Genomic DNA, 18926 nt, shown 5'->3' with positions numbered 1-18926 from the left:
TGCTCTGTCTGTTCCCAGGACACAGGTCTTTCAGAGCCCATGGACATCGACCACAACCCCAGCATGCTCTTTGATGACATGGAAAAGACAGACTTCTCGGTATGTTCCAGCATTTCCTACCTGTTACTCAGTAAGTAGGGTCAGGGTGTTGTGGTGAGCCCAGGAGTGCCTTGCTTTTGTGTATCTGCTAGAAGTGGCTGTGTTATAAGGCAGTTCACATTGTGAAAGGCCTGTATCATCTATTTATGTAGTTTGGTCCCAGTTGTTCCTGGGAACTCTATGCTCTGGCTACTGCCAGCCCTGTGTTTGGGCAGGGTAGGAAGTGGATGGGAAATGAATGACCATGATGGCATCAGACTGGGAGTGACCAGTTGCAGAGGTTTTCTTGATCCTGGGAGACACTAGTCTGCTTTATCCTACTGTGTGACCTTCATTACCTCTTCAGGTTTACAGTTCTTCATATTTGGGCATAGTTCATGGTAGCAGAACACTTTGAAGCACTTAGTAGTAAAATTAACTTCTGGTGCTTGAAAAATGCCTGAGTACCTACATCTGTCCAGCCATTTCCGATCCTCACTTCTATGGAAGGGGCTGTTTCCAAAATTCTAAGCCATGAATTTAGTACTTCTATTGTGTTATTTCCTGTTGTGTTTAACTTAATATGCAACATGGACCAGAAGCAAAAATAGGAATAGTCTCTTAGCACATTACCTTGGGTTTTGCCTTAAGAATTGGCTGTTTTTCCAACCCTTCCTTTTCCTACTCCTTTTTAGGCCTGAACAGAAGTACGTTCCTTTAGCAATCTTTACTGTTGCGTGACCACGTTCCCTAATTACATTTTCTTGTTCTTGTGTCTCCCCAGATGTTTTCTCCACCAATGCATTGTGAATCTAAAGCCAGCCCTTCCCCTGAAAAGCCAGATCCTGAAAAGGAAGCAAAGACTCTGCTGAAGGATAAGTCTGTGGAAGGAATGCTAGCATCCCTGTATGACCAGCCTCGGCACATCCAGTATGCCACACACTTCCCTATTCCTCAGGTACAGGACCTGCTCCTAACTGCTCCCCTGTTGCTGCCCTTGTCGTGAGGCTGCTGTCTCTCCCTGCTTTGGCTGGGTAGGGAGAAGTCCTGCTTTCCTAGATGGCTCCTTGCTTACTCCCAGAGAAGCTTCTGAGATGAAGGTTTTCTTTTTCTTTCAGAGATCCAGATGTGGAATAAGATTAAAGCATTCAGTCTTGTAGCTGCTAATGCAGTTGTCTCTTTTGGTTCCCCAGGAGGAGTCATGCAGTCATGAGTGTAACCAAAGGCTGGTAGTTCTTTTTGGGGTTGGAAAACAACGGGATGATGCTCGGCATACGATCAAGAAAATAACCAAAGACATTCTGAAAGTCTTAAACAGAAAGAGCACTGCAGAGACAGGTTAGTAGAGCTTGAGGCACTCCTTTCTGAAGTAAGAGCATCTTTCCAGTTGGCTGATTCCCTTGTCTGGAGTCTCACAGTGAAAGGATTTTACACAATCTACAGTGCCTGATAAGAGGTACTTGTGAATGAGTCTGGAATGGTGCTCTGTTTTCAAACATACCAACCAGCAAGTAAGACAATTGGTTTCCTGCTGGCAGTGTCTGTTTAATTAACTTGTCTTCAGAAGAGAATTGAGTCATACAAAGTTCAGAGTGAGACCCTGACTGTTCATATTTTATTTTATTTATTCTTGCATTTAGATCCTTTTATAAGAAGAAGAAAATACTTTGCCAATGCATATTTGGCAAAGACTACGCTGAATGTATCATGCTATTACACTTCAGGCACATACTAAATGCGTAGGATAGGAAATTTGGATAGCTGGGTCAAAATCAACAGAAAGCTGCTGATGTCCAACAGCTGAGAATTTGGCTACAATTTTTTTCTTATTCTGATGCCTGAAAGGCAACTTAAAATGTGGTAAAAAGATGATGCTTTAAAAATGTGGAGTGCTCTGACAAAACTTTAGTGACTAAGTATCTCCAGTCCAAAATACCTGTTCTCATCAGGGAATAGATGTATCTCCAAATCAAGACAGAAGGATACTCCAAGGGAGCACTTTCATTTGGGATAAACTTGATGTTTGCCCTACTGTCATTTTTAGGTTCGGGATTCCTTACTATTTGGGGTTTTTTTAATTAAAGATAGTCCTTATCAAGTTAAGGTCTAGGACTCAGGCCTTTTGCCTGTGCTTCGTGACAGGGGCTGATCTTGCTGGGGAGCTGTCAGAAGCTGATGGCTGATGTGTAATCCTCTGGTGAGGAAAGCAGCCTAATACTGTTTTCTGATGTTTTCAACTTTGGTAGGTGGGGAGGAAGGCCAGAAGAGGAAAAAGAGCAAGCCAGAAGCATTCCCAACAGCTGAAGATATCTTTGCAAAGTTCCAGCACCTCTCTCACTTTGATCAGCACCAAGTCACATCTCAGGTATGAAAATTTGAAGAGTGCCATTCTTCTTGGGCCCTGACTGTATCTCTTTGTATTACTGAGAGCAGCTTCCTGGGAGGAGATGAGCCTGCTGAGCGACTTCTGGAAGGGGAGATAGACTCTGTGTTGTCTTGCACTTGCAGGTATCTCGTAATGTCTTGGAACAGATCACCAGCTTTGCTTTGGGAATGTCATACCACCTGCCTCTGGTACAGCACGTGCAGTTCATATTTGACTTGATGGAGTATTCACTCAATATCAGTGGTCTTATTGACTTTGCCATCCAGGTAAGGGCAGTGTGCTCACGTGCTCCCTGGGGAGGGGTTTGCCCACCTGAGAGGCAGCAGATGTGTGCTGTGATAGTTGTCTTGCTCTGGTCATCATTGGTGACCCTCTAACCTGTGTCATGGAGGTGGTCTGATTATATGGTCATTGTGATACTTCTGGGCTGCAACTGTTAGGAGTAGGTCGTCTGTGGCAGATAGTTTTGCATGTTCTGTTCTGAGGATTATTCTTCCAAAGGCTTTGGGCTTGTTTCCAAAGGACTTGCATTGCATCTCTGTCCCTGTTTGCAGCAGGGCCTTGTTCTGAGTGAGAAGGGGATTGTCTGTCCCTGGCACCTTGCCTACCTTGCTCCCCTGGAAAGATCCTTGGCACATGGCAGCCCATGCTGCCTTCTGGATCCTGCTAAAATCCTGTTGCTGTTTCTGCAGCCTGTACCAGGTGTCTCTTGAAGCCTAGCTGATGGAATTATGGCTGTTAGCCTGAAAAGGATATCAGAGTGAGACTTATGCAAGATAGAACTACCAAACAAGCTGTTTAAAATTGTGGCCATATCCCAATTACCCACAGATATCCAAGCCCTGACAGCCCCTTTTACTGCCTGAGACATTTTGCCAACTGTTCTGGGGTGCATCCCTAAGCAGAAAGTGCCTGGCAGTGCCTCTCCTGGCAGGTCCTATAGGCTGTGGGTTTGATGTGCCTCCTCCCTTTCTGACCATACCTTACCCCTGTGGCTGTTGAAGGGTTTTTCTGTCATTGGGTGCAGTTGCTGAATGAACTGAGCGTGGTGGAGGCAGAACTGCTGTTGAAATCCTCCGACCTTGTTGGCAGCTATACCACCAGCTTGTGCCTGTGCATCGTGGCTGTGCTGCGGCACTACCACTCCTGCCTTATCCTGAACCAGGACCAGATGGCTCAGGTCTTTGAAGGGTAAGGGCATTTCCCCCCTCTGTGTGTAAGGAGGCAGTGTGTATACTGGGGGTTCATAAGGGGCACGGACATCTGTGTCTTTTCTAAAAGGAAACTGCATGCCTGAGGGTTCAGCTCACTTTTTTTGTCTCGCTGCAGTCTGTGTGGGGTGGTGAAACACGGCATGAACCGCTCGGATGGCTCCTCAGCAGAGCGCTGCATCCTGGCCTATCTCTACGACCTGTATACCTCCTGCAGTCACCTCAAAAGTAAATTTGGGGAGCTCTTCAGGTGAGTCTGATGCAGCTGAGATGCAGTGGGTACTGCCCACTATAGCACCTTGACTTAAACTTTGCTTTTGATCTTGTTTGATGGGATTGCTTGTGAGATCCTCTCAATGATTCAGTGGATAATCTTGACTCTTAAATCATCATATTTTAGTAAATTATCTCAGTAATCCTCTGCACCTCCACAGGTCTGCACCTACCCCACTCCTGAAGGATAGATGTAGAGAGTTTAGCTCCTGCTAAACTGGTGACTGAGCAGTTCATCTTAAAAGTGGTTCTCTGCTCTCTAGTACTCCTTGGGCTGTTTCTGAACCTGCTCTGCTTGGTTCTGGATTTGTTCTTGTGCTACGTTGCACTGCTTTTTCTGCTCCTGTTAGCTGTTTGGGTTCTGCTTTGCTGATGTTGCCCCCAAGTTCTGTTCCGTGGGCTTACTTTATCTTGTGGCCTTTTGTCCTTTGCAGTTCTTATCTTGGGAACTGACCCTCCTCTAGCTGCCTTAGTCACCCAGAGATGGAGTCCACAGATCTCCCAGGCTTTTTGCTTACCTGATCCTGTGAAGGGTAATTCTCTTGACAGCCCTGTTTTCCAGTATAGTGCTTCACTTTGTCTTCTCTCTCAGTCCCTGCTCCCTATTAATGTTTCCTGTGCAGGTGTGTTGTGGGGACATCTGACCCTTGGTGTTTCCCCCCAGTGAGGGGTTTGATATCTCTCTTGCCTTGATATCAACTGGCCAAACTCCTGGCTACAGAGAGCATTGGAAGTCTGTCTCTGGACAGAATTGAGAGCAGGAGGGATTGCTGTTGTCATAGTTTGTCATATTGGAGTTCTTCGAAGGAGTTGTCATACATACAGAAATGAGAAACCTCATACTAGTCTAACTGAATTCCCAAAAGCTGTTCAGCAAAACTTTTAAGTAAATGGCCACAGATAAAAGGGAATATCCTCTAGCAGGCAAACAATAAGTTACAGATGAAAACAAGGAGTGACTGAGGAGTTCCAAAGGACTCTGCTAATGCTTATGCTGTTATATGCTTCAGAAGTGTAAGTGGTGATCTCAAAACTTTTCATATAACTTTTATTTAACGTATAATAGAAGTTGGCTGCAGGTTGTTGTAGTAGGGTGCATTAATGGTGACCAGGTGAAAAACTGGCAGATGAAGTTCAGTGTTGTTAAACAGAATAATGCACATTGGATTATTTTTGTTCCTTTCTAAGTTCTGTGTGGTGGTGGATATGTTCTACTGGTTGAATAAAGGATCTTTGAGCTGTAATGGATACATAATTGAAAATGTCATTACAGGGTACAGTCGCAGTCAAAAAGCAAATGAAATGTTAAGTATTGTTTGGAAAGGAATGGAAAACAGAACAAAGAGCATCATTAGGCCCCTGTTTATGGCATGGTACAACTGTGCCTTGTGGTTTGGGGCAGCAAACTCCAAAAAGCATGTAGTGGGTTTAGGTCCATTGAAGGGTGAGCGGATAAATTACCAGAGGTTTCAAGTGACTTATGAGGAACTGAGTCTCCTCCCCACAGAAGAGGAGTACTGATAGAAATTTTGTAAAGTTCTGGTTGATGTGGAAAATTACCTGGATGTTCAACACGTCTTGGAATGCGGGCACAGAAAGTAGTGAATAGAAAATAACAAATTTATTGGTCTCTATTGGTACGCAGTGATCTTGAGTTTCAACATGTTCTTGCCCGGAGAGGGTTTGTCTTTGCTCACCAGAGTTCAGTGGCTGCTTAGTTTTTTATGTTCCTAATCACTTTTCTGTCCTGTTTAGTGACTTCTGCTCCAAGGTGAAGAACACAATCTATTGCAATGTTGAGCCATCTGACTCCAACATGCTGTGGGAACCAGAGTTCATGATTGACACTATTGAAAATCCCTCTGCACATAACTTTACGTACACCAACCTGGGCAAGAGCCTCAATGAAAACCCAGCCAATCGCTACAGTTTTGTCTGTAATGCACTGATGCACGTGTGTGTGGGACACCATGATCCAGACAGGTGAGAGGCAAAGCTTTTATGGTTCTACTGAGAAAGTAAATCCTTTAGGTGGGGGTAAGGAAGCCAGTGGTCATATCTTGGCTGTCTTGGGGTGTGAAGAAGGAGCCAAGGCTGGGGTCCCTTAGAAAATTGCTGACCTGATGGCATGCATGAGTAGCAAAGCTGACCCTCTGCTTTTTCATTATTTATTTAACAGGGTGAACGACATTGCTATCCTGTGTGCTGAGCTAACTGGCTACTGCAAGTCTCTAAGTGCCGAGTGGCTGGGTGTGCTCAAAGCTTTGTGCTGTTCCTCCAATAATGGGACCTGTGGCTTCAATGATCTCCTCTGCAATGTTGATGCAAGTGCAAACATTCAAAAGGGGAAAAGGAATTGAAGCAGGAGTGGAGGGATCTCTAGGGAGAAGGCAAAAGTGAACAAGGGATGGAGGCTTTGTCTTCTGAGAGCAGGGAAAAGGCTTTGAATGCTGGGGGCTGTCATTGGTGTTTGTTGCAGCCTGGGCAGACCATGGACATTGACCAGGGGTTATGGGCCCTTTTGACCCCAGCTTGTAGGAATTGCTGACAGAGGGAATGAGATAGAGACTGTTTGGATCACTGGCTGATCTCCTCTCTTTCAGGTCAGTGACTTATCTTTCCATGATTCCTTGGCCACCTTTGTTGCCATTCTCATTGCCCGGCAGTGCTTGCTGCTGGAGGACCTGATCCGCTGTGCTGCTATCCCCTCACTCCTCAATGCTGGTAAGTGCATCCCTGCACAAACTGTCTGACTCTCAGTTCTGGCACAAAGGCCCGTGCTTCATGCATACTTGGTAAACTCTATGGTTGTGAAACATGCCTCCAGTACTTCTTTTGTACTTAATAACTGAATGTGGTACTTTAGGGAAGTTTGGGTCTTTTGATTTCTACTTAAAACTGGTTGTGCTAAGGTTTTTCACTGCCCTGCTCTCTCGAGTTTGTGTGCAAGCTGAAATAAACATGGGGAGCTGTTGTCAGCCTCACTGTGTGACCATTGTACTCAGCTCTGAACTCCAGCAGTACGCCTCCCACTGATAATAATATTCAGCTTAGCATTTTGGCTAGAGCAGCCAGCTGGGCTTACAGCACCTGCCCTGCTCTGCCACCAGCCTCCCTCTCTCTGCTCTGGGGATTGCAGCAACCAGACTCTTGACAGGGTGAAGTTGGAAAGACGGAGCAAGCAGAACGCAGTGCATGTCACTGGGGATAACACTGAAGGATTTGCCTGCTTGCATGTTAATTGTTGCACATGCTCCATGTTTGTAAATACAATAAGGCTGCTGCAGCTTCTCGGCTGGCTGCTCCAGGGCAGTGCACTGTGAATAGCTTTTGGAATGAGAGTCAGCTGTCCTGGTGCTTAAGAAATCTCAGTTGTCTCTTTTCTTTACATAGCCTGCAGTGAACAGGACTCAGAACCAGGGGCACGTCTGACCTGCCGGATTTTACTCCATCTGTTTAAGACTCCACAGCTGAACCCATGCCAGCAAGATGGCAGTAAGTGAATGAACCTAGAGCCTTTCTTTATTGTGAAAGTACTAAGGCTCTTGCACCCCAAGAAGAGAGGTACAAGACCTTATGGTTAGAGATCATAACCTGCTTGCTTTGAATAAAGCAGGCAAAGCCTGATGCACTCTCTTCATAGGACAAAGAGCAGTATCCTTCCATTTATGTCACTCCACGGTGGCCAGGCATTGGGGAGAAGGTTCTTGGAGGCAGGAAACCAGCCAGTAGAGGTGGCCTTGCTGTCACTAAGCCATTAGAGTAATGATCACTTCTTCTTTTATGTCTTGAGCTTTGTATAGCCTCTTAACTTGGTGCCAGAAGCTGCTGTTTTACAGCACTCCTTTTTTGTGTGATGATGGAAACATTCCAGGAAGCTCTGTTCTTGGCTTCTCACCAGTATCCTGATAGCTCAGATTTCTAAATCCAGCCTGTATTTTAGGTCTAGGGTACTGTTGGAGCTTGGAGTTCATGACACAGGCTCTGCACCCCATTTGAATTTCATGGTTGAGTTGTCACAATGTGATTGGCACTATGCTTCTTGAAACTTAATTAAATGGACCCCATGTTACAGCTAGGAAAGGAACTGGCCTCAGGATTCTCTGAGCTGGATTTTATGGTACTTGCTGGCACATAATTCAGGCAGCTCTGGAGCCTTTCTCTCTTGCTGAGTATTGCCTTTCCCCTTTGTCCTCTTTGCAGACAAACCCACTGTGGGAATCCGCTCTTCCTGTGACCGTCACTTACTGGCAGCTTCCCAGAATCGTATTGTGGATGGAGCAGTCTTTGCAGTGCTGAAGGCTGTCTTTGTTCTGGGTGTGTACCTACGTTAGCCTCAACCTATAACCATGTTTTTCGGGGGAGTGGGAGAAAGGCGCTCTAGGATTTGTGCTGGCGGTGCAGAAGGCCAGAGGAGATCTGTTCTGTTGAATATGTGGCTTGTCTGTAGCTGCAAACATGCTTTGAGTCTCTTGGCTGCAGAGAGGTCACTGATCACAAGGAGAGTTTACAGAATCTCAAGATATTTTTTGAGTCAGGCTTTGTGGTTAGAGTTGTTGATTATGTGACACTTCTGCTTTCCTTTTAGGAGATGCAGAACTGAAAGGCTCTGGTTTTTCCCACCCTGGAGGTGTTGATGATCTCATGGATGATGAGCTGGGCACCAGGAAGGCTGGTGGTCGGGTAGTAACTGTAGAAACAGCCAGCTTGGATATTTATGCCAAGTATGTACTGAGGAGCATATGTCAACAGGTGAGTCTGTCCCATCTCTAGGTGTGTCCATAACCTTCAGCAGACAGATGTATCCCATGTGCCTTTCTTCAGATTGGGTTTGGCAGGTATTTCTGTGAAAGATCAGTGAAGAACCTGCAATGTTTCTGTCATGTGACAGTACTGAGGATTGCTCACTGTTAGCAAAGCACAGAGACAAGCAGTGCTCAAGGATTAGGTGTTGCAGTATGCAAGGACTGCATCCCCTTTGCTTTGGCAACGGCACAGGGCTCCTGTCCAAGGAGGGGAGTGCTGGGAGTGGTATGCTGAAATATGTGCTGAAGGCAAAGAAGACAGCACAAGAAAGACAGACAGATGGTTTATTAAAATGATAAATGGTGTCTTTCAGGATGCAGCCTAAGTGTTGCTTGCAGCTAGGCTGTTAATGTATCCCTGAGCTTTGCATTGCCCTGTTTAATTAATTAAAACAATGACAACAAAAGCCTTTTGCTTAGCCTAATCTGACAGCACCAGTATATCTATTCCTTTGTGGAAAATTGTCACTTGTGGAGCTGAAACCTGGCTAATAAGGTTGCAGAGTAGAGTGGCCATGCTGTATGGAAATGGATGTTGAAAGGTATCCTTAGCCTTGGTTATAAGTTTATTCTCTTGGCAGGAAAGATGTGGTGTTACAGCCTGAAATCTGTATTTTATATTACTAATGTGTAAACCTACCATTGATGCTGTGTGTTGTCCTCATGCTATTGTTTATTAATTGGCTGACTGCATAGCAATGTTACCAGCTTACCAAAAAGGAATTGGAACCACCCGTTTTTAAATATAAATTCAACATTCTTGATGTCACTGAAACCTGACTGTAGCATTTACAGAAGTAAATATTCCCTTGCTGATCAAAGTCTGTTTTGGATGGGCCCAAAGTAGAAGTGTTTGTGTACAGCAGTGAGTAGCAGTGTCAGGTATCACTGCTCCTACCAGTTGTTGACAGCAGTGGTTATGTAGAAGTGAGCATTCCAATAGACACCCATGAGTTACCACAAATTGTGCCAGAGCTCCTGCAGGCTTCTTGCAGCTGTAAAGAGCTGGTAAAATGCTGTGTTTAATATCAGCACCTCTTCTGTGAGCTGTGAACTTGCACTATCAATGCCTTAAATTATAGGTTGTGATTTCTCAGTCTCAAGTTCAGTTATATATTTTATATTGGGCTTCATTGTGAGGAGATGGGGAAATGAGCAGATTATAATTAATTTAAAGGTTTCTTCGTAGACTCATGGAGTGGTTTGGGTTGGAATGGACCTTAAAGATCAAGAGCAGGGACACCTTCACTATTCCAAGTTGCTCAGGGCCCTATCCAACTTGGCCTTAAACGCTCCCAGGAATGGGTCATCCACAGGTTCTCTGGGCAACCTGTTCCAGTGCTCACCTCTCAAACCTGTCCAAGTCTCTCTGGATGACATCCCTTCCCTCCAGCATGTCATTCTGTCTTCTTTATACCAATAAAGCAGATTGGTAATGAAGTCTGAGTAAGAAGCTGAGCAAATGATAAAAAGAGTCTTCCCAAGGATATGTGTATTACCTAGGCAAGAAGGAGAAGATTGTTATTAAGAGATTGTGATGTAGCAGCACTGAAGTGGGGAAATGCAATAGGCAGTGGAGAGGTCACCACATCTCATGTGCAAACTTCCTCTGGAATGAGGATAATGATCTGGGCTGTGGTTTCACAAGGATTTCAAACCAGAGTTTTGACCTTTTCAGTCTTCAGTGCTTCCAGTGCTGTCCACTGCTGAAGGGCTTTCCAGCTTTCTAGGCATTGCATCAGCACCTGTGCATAATGAACTGGATCCTAATCTCTTCTTTTGTTGTCACTTCTCAGTGGAACAATTCTCTGATCAGGCTTGCTCTGCAGATGCAGAAATGCTTACATAGCAGTCCTCTGTTGAGTTTAATTTAATGAATTTGCCTAATTTTAAATAGGAAAAAATTTCTGCACTAGCAAATGCTGCGGGTTAACTGTAAACTGAGTGAAGTACCTACCTCATGTTTGGAAACTGCTGCCCTTATTGTTATCATGCATTTAGGGAGCATCAACTGAAGTCATGAGGCTGACAAGTTTTCTGTCTACCTTCTTATAATATGTGACTTTATAAGTGGCTTGTTTCCAGTCAGTCATTTTCCTTCCCAGAGTAGGAGCAATAAAGTAATTGGTTTTTTACTAATTATGGCAATGTGTTTTCCATCACTATTTGAGAATTAAGGTGTGTGCTTTTCCCCAAGACGTGTTCTGGCTTAGTGCTAGCTGCAACCCTGAGTTACCTAACTTAGGACAGCTCCAGAGCTTTGTTGTGCTGGAAATAGACCAAACAATTTTAAGTGATTCCTTCTGATCTTCTCAGCCCAAGTGGCAGTGTTGAGGGAGCCTGGACTCTGGACACTCTGAGCTCTGAGGGAGCTCTGGACACTTCTCATGGTAGTGACTGTGTACTGTTAAATCACACCAATATTTTCTCAAAAGAAAGAGCATCTACTGTATTTCATTACTGCTGACTCGTCAAAGTTTGTTTCCTCTGTTCTGATTACTGTGCTGTGCCTGACGCCTGCTGAATCAGGATAGTACAGTTCATGAAGAGAAATGATTATCAGGCATAACTGCATACTAATAAGGCTTTTATGATTTTGATGTGTTCCATGCATCTCTCTGAGACTGAAAGCAGGGGCGTTGGTTTGGAATCAGACATCAGTTTGACTGTGCTGACTCTGCCTTCGTCTTGCAGGAGTGGGTAGGAGAGCGGTGTCTGAAGTCCCTCTGTGAAGACAGCAATGACTTGCAGGATCCTGTCCTGAGCAGCACACAGGCCCAGAGGCTGATGCAGCTGATTTGTTACCCACACCGGCTCCTGGACAATGAGGAGGGAGAAAATCCTCAGCGGCAGAGGATTAAACGCATCTTACAGGTGCAGGCTGCCGGCAGAATCTGTGTCCCAGTAATTGCCTCATGTAAATGCAGCCCTCTGAGGGTCTGACATCCGTTATGGTGGGACCTGAGGGTGTGGGTTGGTGTAGTCTGAACTGAGATAAGGAATTATGTGAAGGAAGTATGTATATGTGTGCATTACAGAATTTGGACCAGTGGACCATGAGGCAGTCCTCGCTGGAGCTGCAGCTCATGATTAAACAGACAGCAAGCAATGTGAGTTTCTGCTCAGAGGGGATCATGCAGGGGATGATGAAGTGGCTGCTTGTGAGTTGGTGGGGAGGTGGCCTGGCAGAAGTGGGGATAGGGAGAAAGTAAACAATGAGGGAGTCAGGCCTGTGAGCACCAAGTATGAGAAGGAAGCAATGAACCTGAGACCCCAGGAGCAGCAGCCATGGGGAGGTTAGCAAAGGGTTTGTACTGAGTTGAAATGTGGAAGCAGGAGGTGCTCTCAGAGAAGGACTTGACTGTCTTTTTCTTCCCTACCTCCAGGAGATGAACTCCTTGTTAGAAAACATAGCCAAGGCCACCATTGAGGTATTCCAGCAGTCAGCAGAGACCAGCTCTGCTAGCTGTACTGGTAATGGAGTCAACAATATCAGTAGCTCGACAAGTGCTACACCTGCCAGCAACAAATCCAAACCCATCCTCAGGTAGGTGTAGAGCCAGCATGCAGCTCTCCTGTAGACAAGTCTGAATCTTAAATTGCTTTGCAAACAGCTTTCCTCTCCTGTGTTATCACAGCTCCCTGGAGAGGTCAGGAGTGTGGCTGGTAGCCCCTCTGATTGCCAAGCTTCCAACATCAGTGCAGGGCCATGTGCTGAAAGCTGCTGGAGAAGAACTGGAGAAAGGACAACATTTAGGGTCATCATCCCGCAAAGAGCGGGACCGCCAGAAGCAGAAGAGGTGAGTCCAGGGAAAAGGGCAGGCAGTGTTTGCTGTGCTCATTGCCCAGCCTGGCAGTATAGCTCCTCCTCTGTTCTCTCACAGTATGTCCCTCCTGAGCCAGCAGCCATTTCTGTCACTGGTGCTGACATGCTTGAAAGGTCAGGATGAGCAGCGGGAAGGCCTCCTCACCTCTCTGTACAGTCAGGTCCAGCAGGTAGGGGTCTTGTTTCTCCCCTCGCTTTCCTCAGGAGCTCACCCCTCCAGCAGACAGAGCATGGCCTCAGGGATGTTGCTTGTCTTAACCTGTTTGGTATAGGGAACTTGAGCTGACCACTTCTGAGTCACCAGACAGTGAGTGGTACAAGCTGCTCCCTCTAAGCTTCAGCATACAGCTGGTGAGATCTGTCCTCTCTTCTGTATTTCTTAGATTGTTACAAATTGGCGAGAAGATCAGTACCAGGATGACTGCAAAGCCAAGCAGCTGATGCATGAGGCCTTGAAACTGCGGCTGAATTTGGTGAGCAGTTGCAGAAAAAGAGCTTAACCATCTGGGGTGAAGAGTTGTCTGCCTTTTTTTCCTTTGGAACAAGCACACACTGGAGGGTCTATATATGTCCTGAGGCAAGGAAGTAGGAGAGACACTTGTGCTGCTTCTAGGTCTTGAGCCCTGAGTGGGACAGGGTGCATGAATAAACTCCCTTGCTCTGTTTCATCAGGATGAAATGCAAAGGCTTGGTCTCTTTTGTAGATATGCCTTCCCCTTTGAATGCCTTTGCAGCTCTCAGTAGGAATTAAGCTCCTTCAAGCTCCTTTAAGCTCTTCTCTCACTTCAGAATCTCAGTGTTTCCTGGTGTCCTTGTGACTAAACTCCCTTTCTCTGCCAGGTGGGGGGAATGTTTGACACAGTCCAACGCAGCACACAACAGACAACTGAATGGGCTGTGCTTCTCCTGGACATCATCAGCAGTGGCACTGTGGACATGCAGTCAAACAAGTAACTTTCAGTCTGATTTCTGATCTATACACTTCCCAAGGGAGGCAGTTATTAATATGGCCCTGTTTCTCATGTGAGCTGGCTGTTTCTCTAGATGATCTGTCAGAAGTGACAGCTGAAAGAGACTCCAGAGTAATAGCAGGCTACAGCTTAGGTCCTGATAGCCAAGTGCACTCTGCCATATTCAGAACAAATTTGGCTTTCCAGATGCAGAGAGATGTGCAGGGGAGAGCTGAGTCTGCTTTTTAGAGGTGCTGAATGGATACGGAGGAGTCCAGTCTTAATTTGTGATACTGCACCTAACTCAAGTGGGAGTAAAACTCAAGTGTGGTGTGTAAGGAAAAGGAGGATTAGTGTGGGAGGTTATTCTGGAGACTGACACTTCTAAATGTGGGTGGAATTCTTGATAGTTTAATAGTGTTTGGTGTTGCAATGATGGCAGAGGCTTTTTGTCAGCTTTTCAGGTGACTGACCTTTCTGCTCTGACCAACAGTGAGCTCTTCACCACCGTGCTGGACATGCTGAGTGTTCTCATCAACGGCACCCTGGCTGCTGATATGTCCAGCATCTCTCAGGGCAGCATGGAGGAGAACAAGCGGGCATACATGAATCTTGTCAAGAAACTCAGGGTGAGGGACACCAGGCCCTGTATGGGGACCAGAGTGTGCTGTCTTGTGGTTGCCCAGCTATGCAGATTTACCTGTCTCATGAACAGTACCCGTCTTGTTTCTGCTGTTTAGATGAATTAGTGAGGGTGACCCCTATTGCCCTGTAGGCCTGAAGGGTGCAAAGGTGAGAAGTTATGCAGGGATGGAGGCCAGTACCAGAAGAGGCATAGGTGGGCTTTGGATGGTTTTTCCTGAAAAATTCTTCAAGTCCTCTCTGTTCCACTTGTGCAGAAAGAGCTGGGGGACCGTCAGTCTGACAGCCTGGAGAAGGTGCGACAGCTACTACCACTTCCCAAGCAGACCCGAGATGTCATCACCTGTGAACCTCAGGGATCCCTCATTGACACTAAAGGCAATAAAATAGCTGGCTTTGATTCCATCTTCAAAAAGGAGGTAAGTGAAGCATTTTTGTCTGTATCACAGCTCCTGAGTGCAGGTGTCACCTTGTCCTCTGATGCCTTAAGTCTGCACAGCTTGGGAGGCATCTGTATGCAGTGCCTCATTCCCTGACGAGCTTGAAGTGGCTGGCTGCACGCAGACAAGCTGGCACATTACCATGTCCAAAAAGGGCAAAGCTGGGGTGTTAATGCTTGGTGATAGCAAGCTGCTGCCACCTGAGATGTTAACTAAATTTGGGGGTTGTATTTATGGTTATATGAGGTGTAAAAAGAAACACGTAATCCCTGTCACGTAAGTTAATGGGCAGAGCCAGCGTGCCAGGAGACTGGCAGAGATGGAATGAAGGAGACTGGACAGTTGTTGATGATGGCCTTTAAAAATGACTGTTTTGCCACCTGGAGGAGCAAGGACCATTAGCAAGGGCTCAGCCTGTTTGCTGAGATCTGGATTAGAGCCTGAAGAAAGCACAGTTGCCTGTATCCTCATACGAGCAACAACAGGGACTTGAATATTCTTAACTCTTTTGCTTTAAAGGGTTTGCAAGTCTCTACAAAGCAGAAGATTTCTCCATGGGATCTCTTTGAGGGTTTGAAGCACTCAGCCCCGCTCTCCTGGGGATGGTTTGGGACAGTCCGGGTGGATCGCAAGGTGTCCAGGTTTGAGGAGCAGCAGAGGCTTCTTCTGTACCACACACACCTGAAACCCAAGCCCCGAAGTTACTACCTGGAGCCATTGCCACTGCCCCCTGAAGAGGAAGAACCTCCTACACCTGTGGCTTTAGAGCCAGAGAAGAAAACTGCGGAACCAGCCAAGGCTGATAAAACAAGCTCCAATCCTGCTGCCTCCACTGAAGAACGCAAGAAGAAACAGAGCAAAACCAAGAAACGCAACCAATCTGCCAGCAAAACTGAGGTAATGGAGTGTCCAGCAGCTGTGGATGTCCCATGTCCACCACTCCTAGCCATAAAACACTCCCTGGAGTCTTCCTGAGGAGTCTGAGTGGTGTTATGTTGAAGATGTGATGTGTTTCCTCTCAGCTGAGAATACTGGAGCTTTATCCTGCTCTCTCTAGCTTGGGACAAGGCAAACACTTTCCTAATCCTTCATGGGAGGAAAGGAGTCTGCCCAGCTCGGATAACATCCTTGGCTTCCTCCTGTGGACTTTTCAACCCTTTAATACTCTTCCTCCATTCATGAATTCCCAGTGCACATTAATCTTTCTTACTGCTTTGTCTTTGCAGGACTTTGTGTTGGGCCCTAGCCGAGGGGTTTCATATGGAGTTGGTATGCCTACAGATCTCTTGCATCACCAGTCAGGAAGCACCATGTCAAGGCTGGCATATGGGCAATCACCAGTGGGTCTCTATGCCCAGAACCAGCCTCTTCCAGCAGGTAGGTGCACAGAAGAGCCAAAAATATTTCACCTCTTTGGGAACCTTTTCTGTGAGATGGTCCTATGCAGGTCCCTGCACTTTTTCCTGTCATGTCTAGGTACAGTGATGAACACTTACTCTGGAGCCGTGGGGGTGCAGCAGTAGCTGTGACTGCTCTCCCTGTTTCTCTTCCTCTTGCAGGTGGCCCTCGCCTGGATACATCCTACAGACCAGTACGCATGCCCCTGGGAAAACTGGTTCAGAGCCGCCCTCCCTACAGTGGTGTGCTGCCTCCAGGGATGGGCAGCATGATGGGCATCGACCCCTCCTACAAGCCAGCAGTGTACAGGCAGCAGCCTCCAGTGTCCCAAGGACAGATACTGAGGCAGCAGCTGCAAGCAAAGTTGGTAAGTCAGAGCTGTGCCCTTGCTGACTGCACAGTATAGCATAGCCAGGCTGTTTGGTGCTGTCCCTTTTAGCCAGAACTGCTCAACTCTGTATCTGCTCTGGAAAGATGTTGTTTCTTGTGTCTGTCCCTCTGGTGCCACCTGCTTTGTTTGCCCATGTCACTAACAGTTGGAGGAGATTGTCACGGGGTGGCTGCTGGGGAGTGAGAGAGGCGTGTCCTGGCTGGAGGTGGCAGGTTTTTTAGTGGCTTGTTTGTCCCAGGTCAGGGAGAGACAGAAGTCATGAGCGTGTGCCTGCTGTGCAGCAAGCTCGTAGGTTAAGCAGTGAAGCCACTTGTCTGTTCTTGTGGGAGCTGCTGAGAAGAGAAGCAGCAGTCTTCCTGCCCTTTGGAGATGTTGGAAAAAGCGTTTCTCTCTTGCCTTCCAGCAGGGCCAGGGCATAATGGGCCAGCAGCCCGTGCGCCAAATGGCTCCAACCCCGTCTTATGGAGCTCTGCAGCCCTCCCAGGTGAGTTGTAGTGACTGCAGGTAGGGCTGGAATCTGCCTCCAGCACAGGGCAGCAGCTCTGTTCTTGCTGCTAAACCCTGAAAGCTCTTGGCTCTTCTCCCTAATGAGCTTTTCTGTGACAGTGTTTACAGGAGGCTGATGTCCTATGTCCTGTATTTCTTTTCACCCCGTGACTAAAAAAGGCCTTTTTGTTTCATTTCAGGGTTACACTCCTTACGTCTCCCACATAGGCCTTCAGCAGCACCCCTCCCAGTCAGGCACGATGGTACCTCCAACCTATTCTGGCCAGCCCTATCAGAATTCCCACCCCAGCTCTAATCCTGCTCTAGTGGATCCTGTTAGACAGATGCAGCAGAGACCAAGTGGCTACGTGCACCAGCAGGCCCCTGGCTATGGGCACACCTTGGGCAACACACAGAGGTACCTCCTGCACTATGGGATGTTAATAAGCTCTATTTTGTTAAGGGTTTCCCTGCTCTGCTCACACAATTCTAACAGCCAACTGTGAAAACCCTGTTCTTCATGCTGTACTTTGCTTCGTCAGAGAAACATCTTTATCCAGCTTTCTGTCCAGGGAAGAAACAGAGAGATAGGATGAAATTTGGAAATGATCATTGTAGGCAGGAAACTGTTGCTAGTCAGAGAAAGATGATGTAGAAAAGTATGAGGAGAAATTAACTGGGAAAGTTGGAGGTTTGGTTTTAAATGTAACCAGCAGATCACCATCAAAGGGCTAAATCTGAGATTTCCATTGTTCCTGAGCAGGCATAAATTCAGCAGGAAGGCCCTGCAAAGCAGATGATGACTGTTACTTAGGGCTGCTAGAAAAACAGGTTGTCTTAAACCCTTGAGAGGCCCTTGTGTCCCTCACCTTTCTGCAGAGACAGCATGGATTGCAGGGGGCTGTTTGGGCTGTCTCATTGATGGCAGAAGTTGTGTTTGGATTAAAGAAAGCTGGCTGCCTGTGAATCCTTTACTCCTTGAGCTTGTCCTTTTCTCTTGCAGGTTTCCTCATCAGTCAATACAGCAGACCCCCATGATGAGTGGGATGAACCATTTGGGTCCACAGGGAGTCCCCTCAGGAATCCGACCCAGCCAGATCCTTCCTGACCAACAGCAGCAGCAGTACCTGAGGCAGCAGCAGCAGCAACAGATGCTGAGGGTGAGTGGTTGTTGACAGGAGGAAGGCTGCTGGAGCTGGAGGAGGCTTGCCCAGTGCTGCTTACCTCTGCCCCTCTGTGTCAGGAAAGATGTCACTCTGTTGGGGGCTGTCTGTGGTAATTTGCTAGACAGCTTTCCCTCCCTTAGGGCTGGCCACTCCTGATGGAGATTCCCGCTGCACTGCCTTGTGCCAGTCACCCAGCATGAGCTAAAAGTCTGTGTTCAGTCCTCTGGCCTGTGTCCCACCTCTTCCTGCTCGAGCTGAGCCAGTCGATTGTGCAGAAAGTTAGCTGTTGTATAAGTGTGGCTGGAGCTAGAAACAAAACGAAAAGCCCCCTGTCCACTAAAGAGCAGGAAAGTTGTTCAAGATCATCTTTAGGGACATATCTGCATTTCTCAAGATCAGAATAAGTATTGGTTACAGTTTCCATTGGCAAAAAATCTGGCATGAATCAGTCCACATATCCATTTCTTACAGCAGATGGTGAAAAACTGATCCAAAGCCAGCTGTTAGACCCAGCTCTCTAGTTTCAAAGAAGATCACAAGGCATGAGTCAACAGACATGAGTATTCCATGGATTTGCATTATGATCTTAAGAATATTAAATTCTTACATGAAATAAAGATACATTTCTAGGAATTACAGAAATGTATTGAATTGACAGAGAAACACAAATAGTTTAATTGGTGAATCCAGTGCCTTATGACAAGGCCTAGCAAACCTGTGGAATCTGGGGAGACTTTACATGGCACAGAGTGCTGAGTCTTTTTATTCAGAGTGGCCTGAACAAGACAGTGGTTCCTGCAGAGAGCTGCAGTCAGCAGTATCTGAGAATTGCTGCCTTGCACTGGACAAGAGAACTGCCTCTGGCATGGTCAGC

The 18926-nt window shown here is 46.7% G+C and overlaps 1 protein-coding gene across 6 annotated transcripts in view; it reads left to right on the top strand.

The window, feature by feature from the left end:
• MED12 (mediator complex subunit 12) overlaps positions 1-18926 on the top strand; it is a 35979-nt gene that overhangs the window by 12472 nt on the left and 4581 nt on the right. For 4 of the 6 annotated variants that reach the window (XM_066202323.1, XM_066202324.1, XM_066202321.1 and 1 more), the window contains exons 14-41: positions 19-99; positions 863-1036; positions 1272-1416; positions 2325-2443; positions 2587-2730; positions 3492-3655; positions 3794-3925; positions 5704-5931; positions 6128-6272; positions 6552-6672; positions 7342-7443; positions 8152-8265; positions 8537-8700; positions 11448-11627; positions 11792-11863; positions 12140-12300; positions 12392-12553; positions 12638-12749; positions 12963-13052; positions 13420-13529; positions 14023-14158; positions 14429-14590; positions 15131-15508; positions 15838-15988; positions 16171-16376; positions 16804-16884; positions 17087-17304; positions 17890-18046. In XM_066202323.1, the coding sequence (XP_066058420.1) occupies positions 19-99; positions 863-1036; positions 1272-1416; positions 2325-2443; positions 2587-2730; positions 3492-3655; positions 3794-3925; positions 5704-5931; positions 6128-6272; positions 6552-6672; positions 7342-7443; positions 8152-8265; positions 8537-8700; positions 11448-11627; positions 11792-11863; positions 12140-12300; positions 12392-12553; positions 12638-12749; positions 12963-13052; positions 13420-13529; positions 14023-14158; positions 14429-14590; positions 15131-15508; positions 15838-15988; positions 16171-16376; positions 16804-16884; positions 17087-17304; positions 17890-18046 (4209 nt within the window). The remainder of the gene's footprint in view (positions 1-18; positions 100-862; positions 1037-1271; positions 1417-2324; positions 2444-2586; positions 2731-3491; positions 3656-3793; positions 3926-5703; positions 5932-6127; positions 6273-6551; positions 6673-7341; positions 7444-8151; positions 8266-8536; positions 8701-11447; positions 11628-11791; positions 11864-12139; positions 12301-12391; positions 12554-12637; positions 12750-12962; positions 13053-13419; positions 13530-14022; positions 14159-14428; positions 14591-15130; positions 15509-15837; positions 15989-16170; positions 16377-16803; positions 16885-17086; positions 17305-17889; positions 18047-18926) is intronic. The other 2 variants (XM_066202322.1, XM_066202325.1) reach the window with 1 other exon arrangement.

Source organism: Chamaea fasciata, unplaced genomic scaffold (assembly GCF_029207755.1).
Source record: "Chamaea fasciata isolate MVZ Bird 193981 ecotype frontalis unplaced genomic scaffold, bChaFas1.0.hap1 SCAF_22, whole genome shotgun sequence".
NCBI lineage: Eukaryota > Metazoa > Chordata > Aves > Passeriformes > Sylviidae > Chamaea > Chamaea fasciata.
The sequence above is the reverse complement of the archived record's forward strand: the minus strand, read 5'-3'. Positions and strand labels throughout refer to the sequence as shown.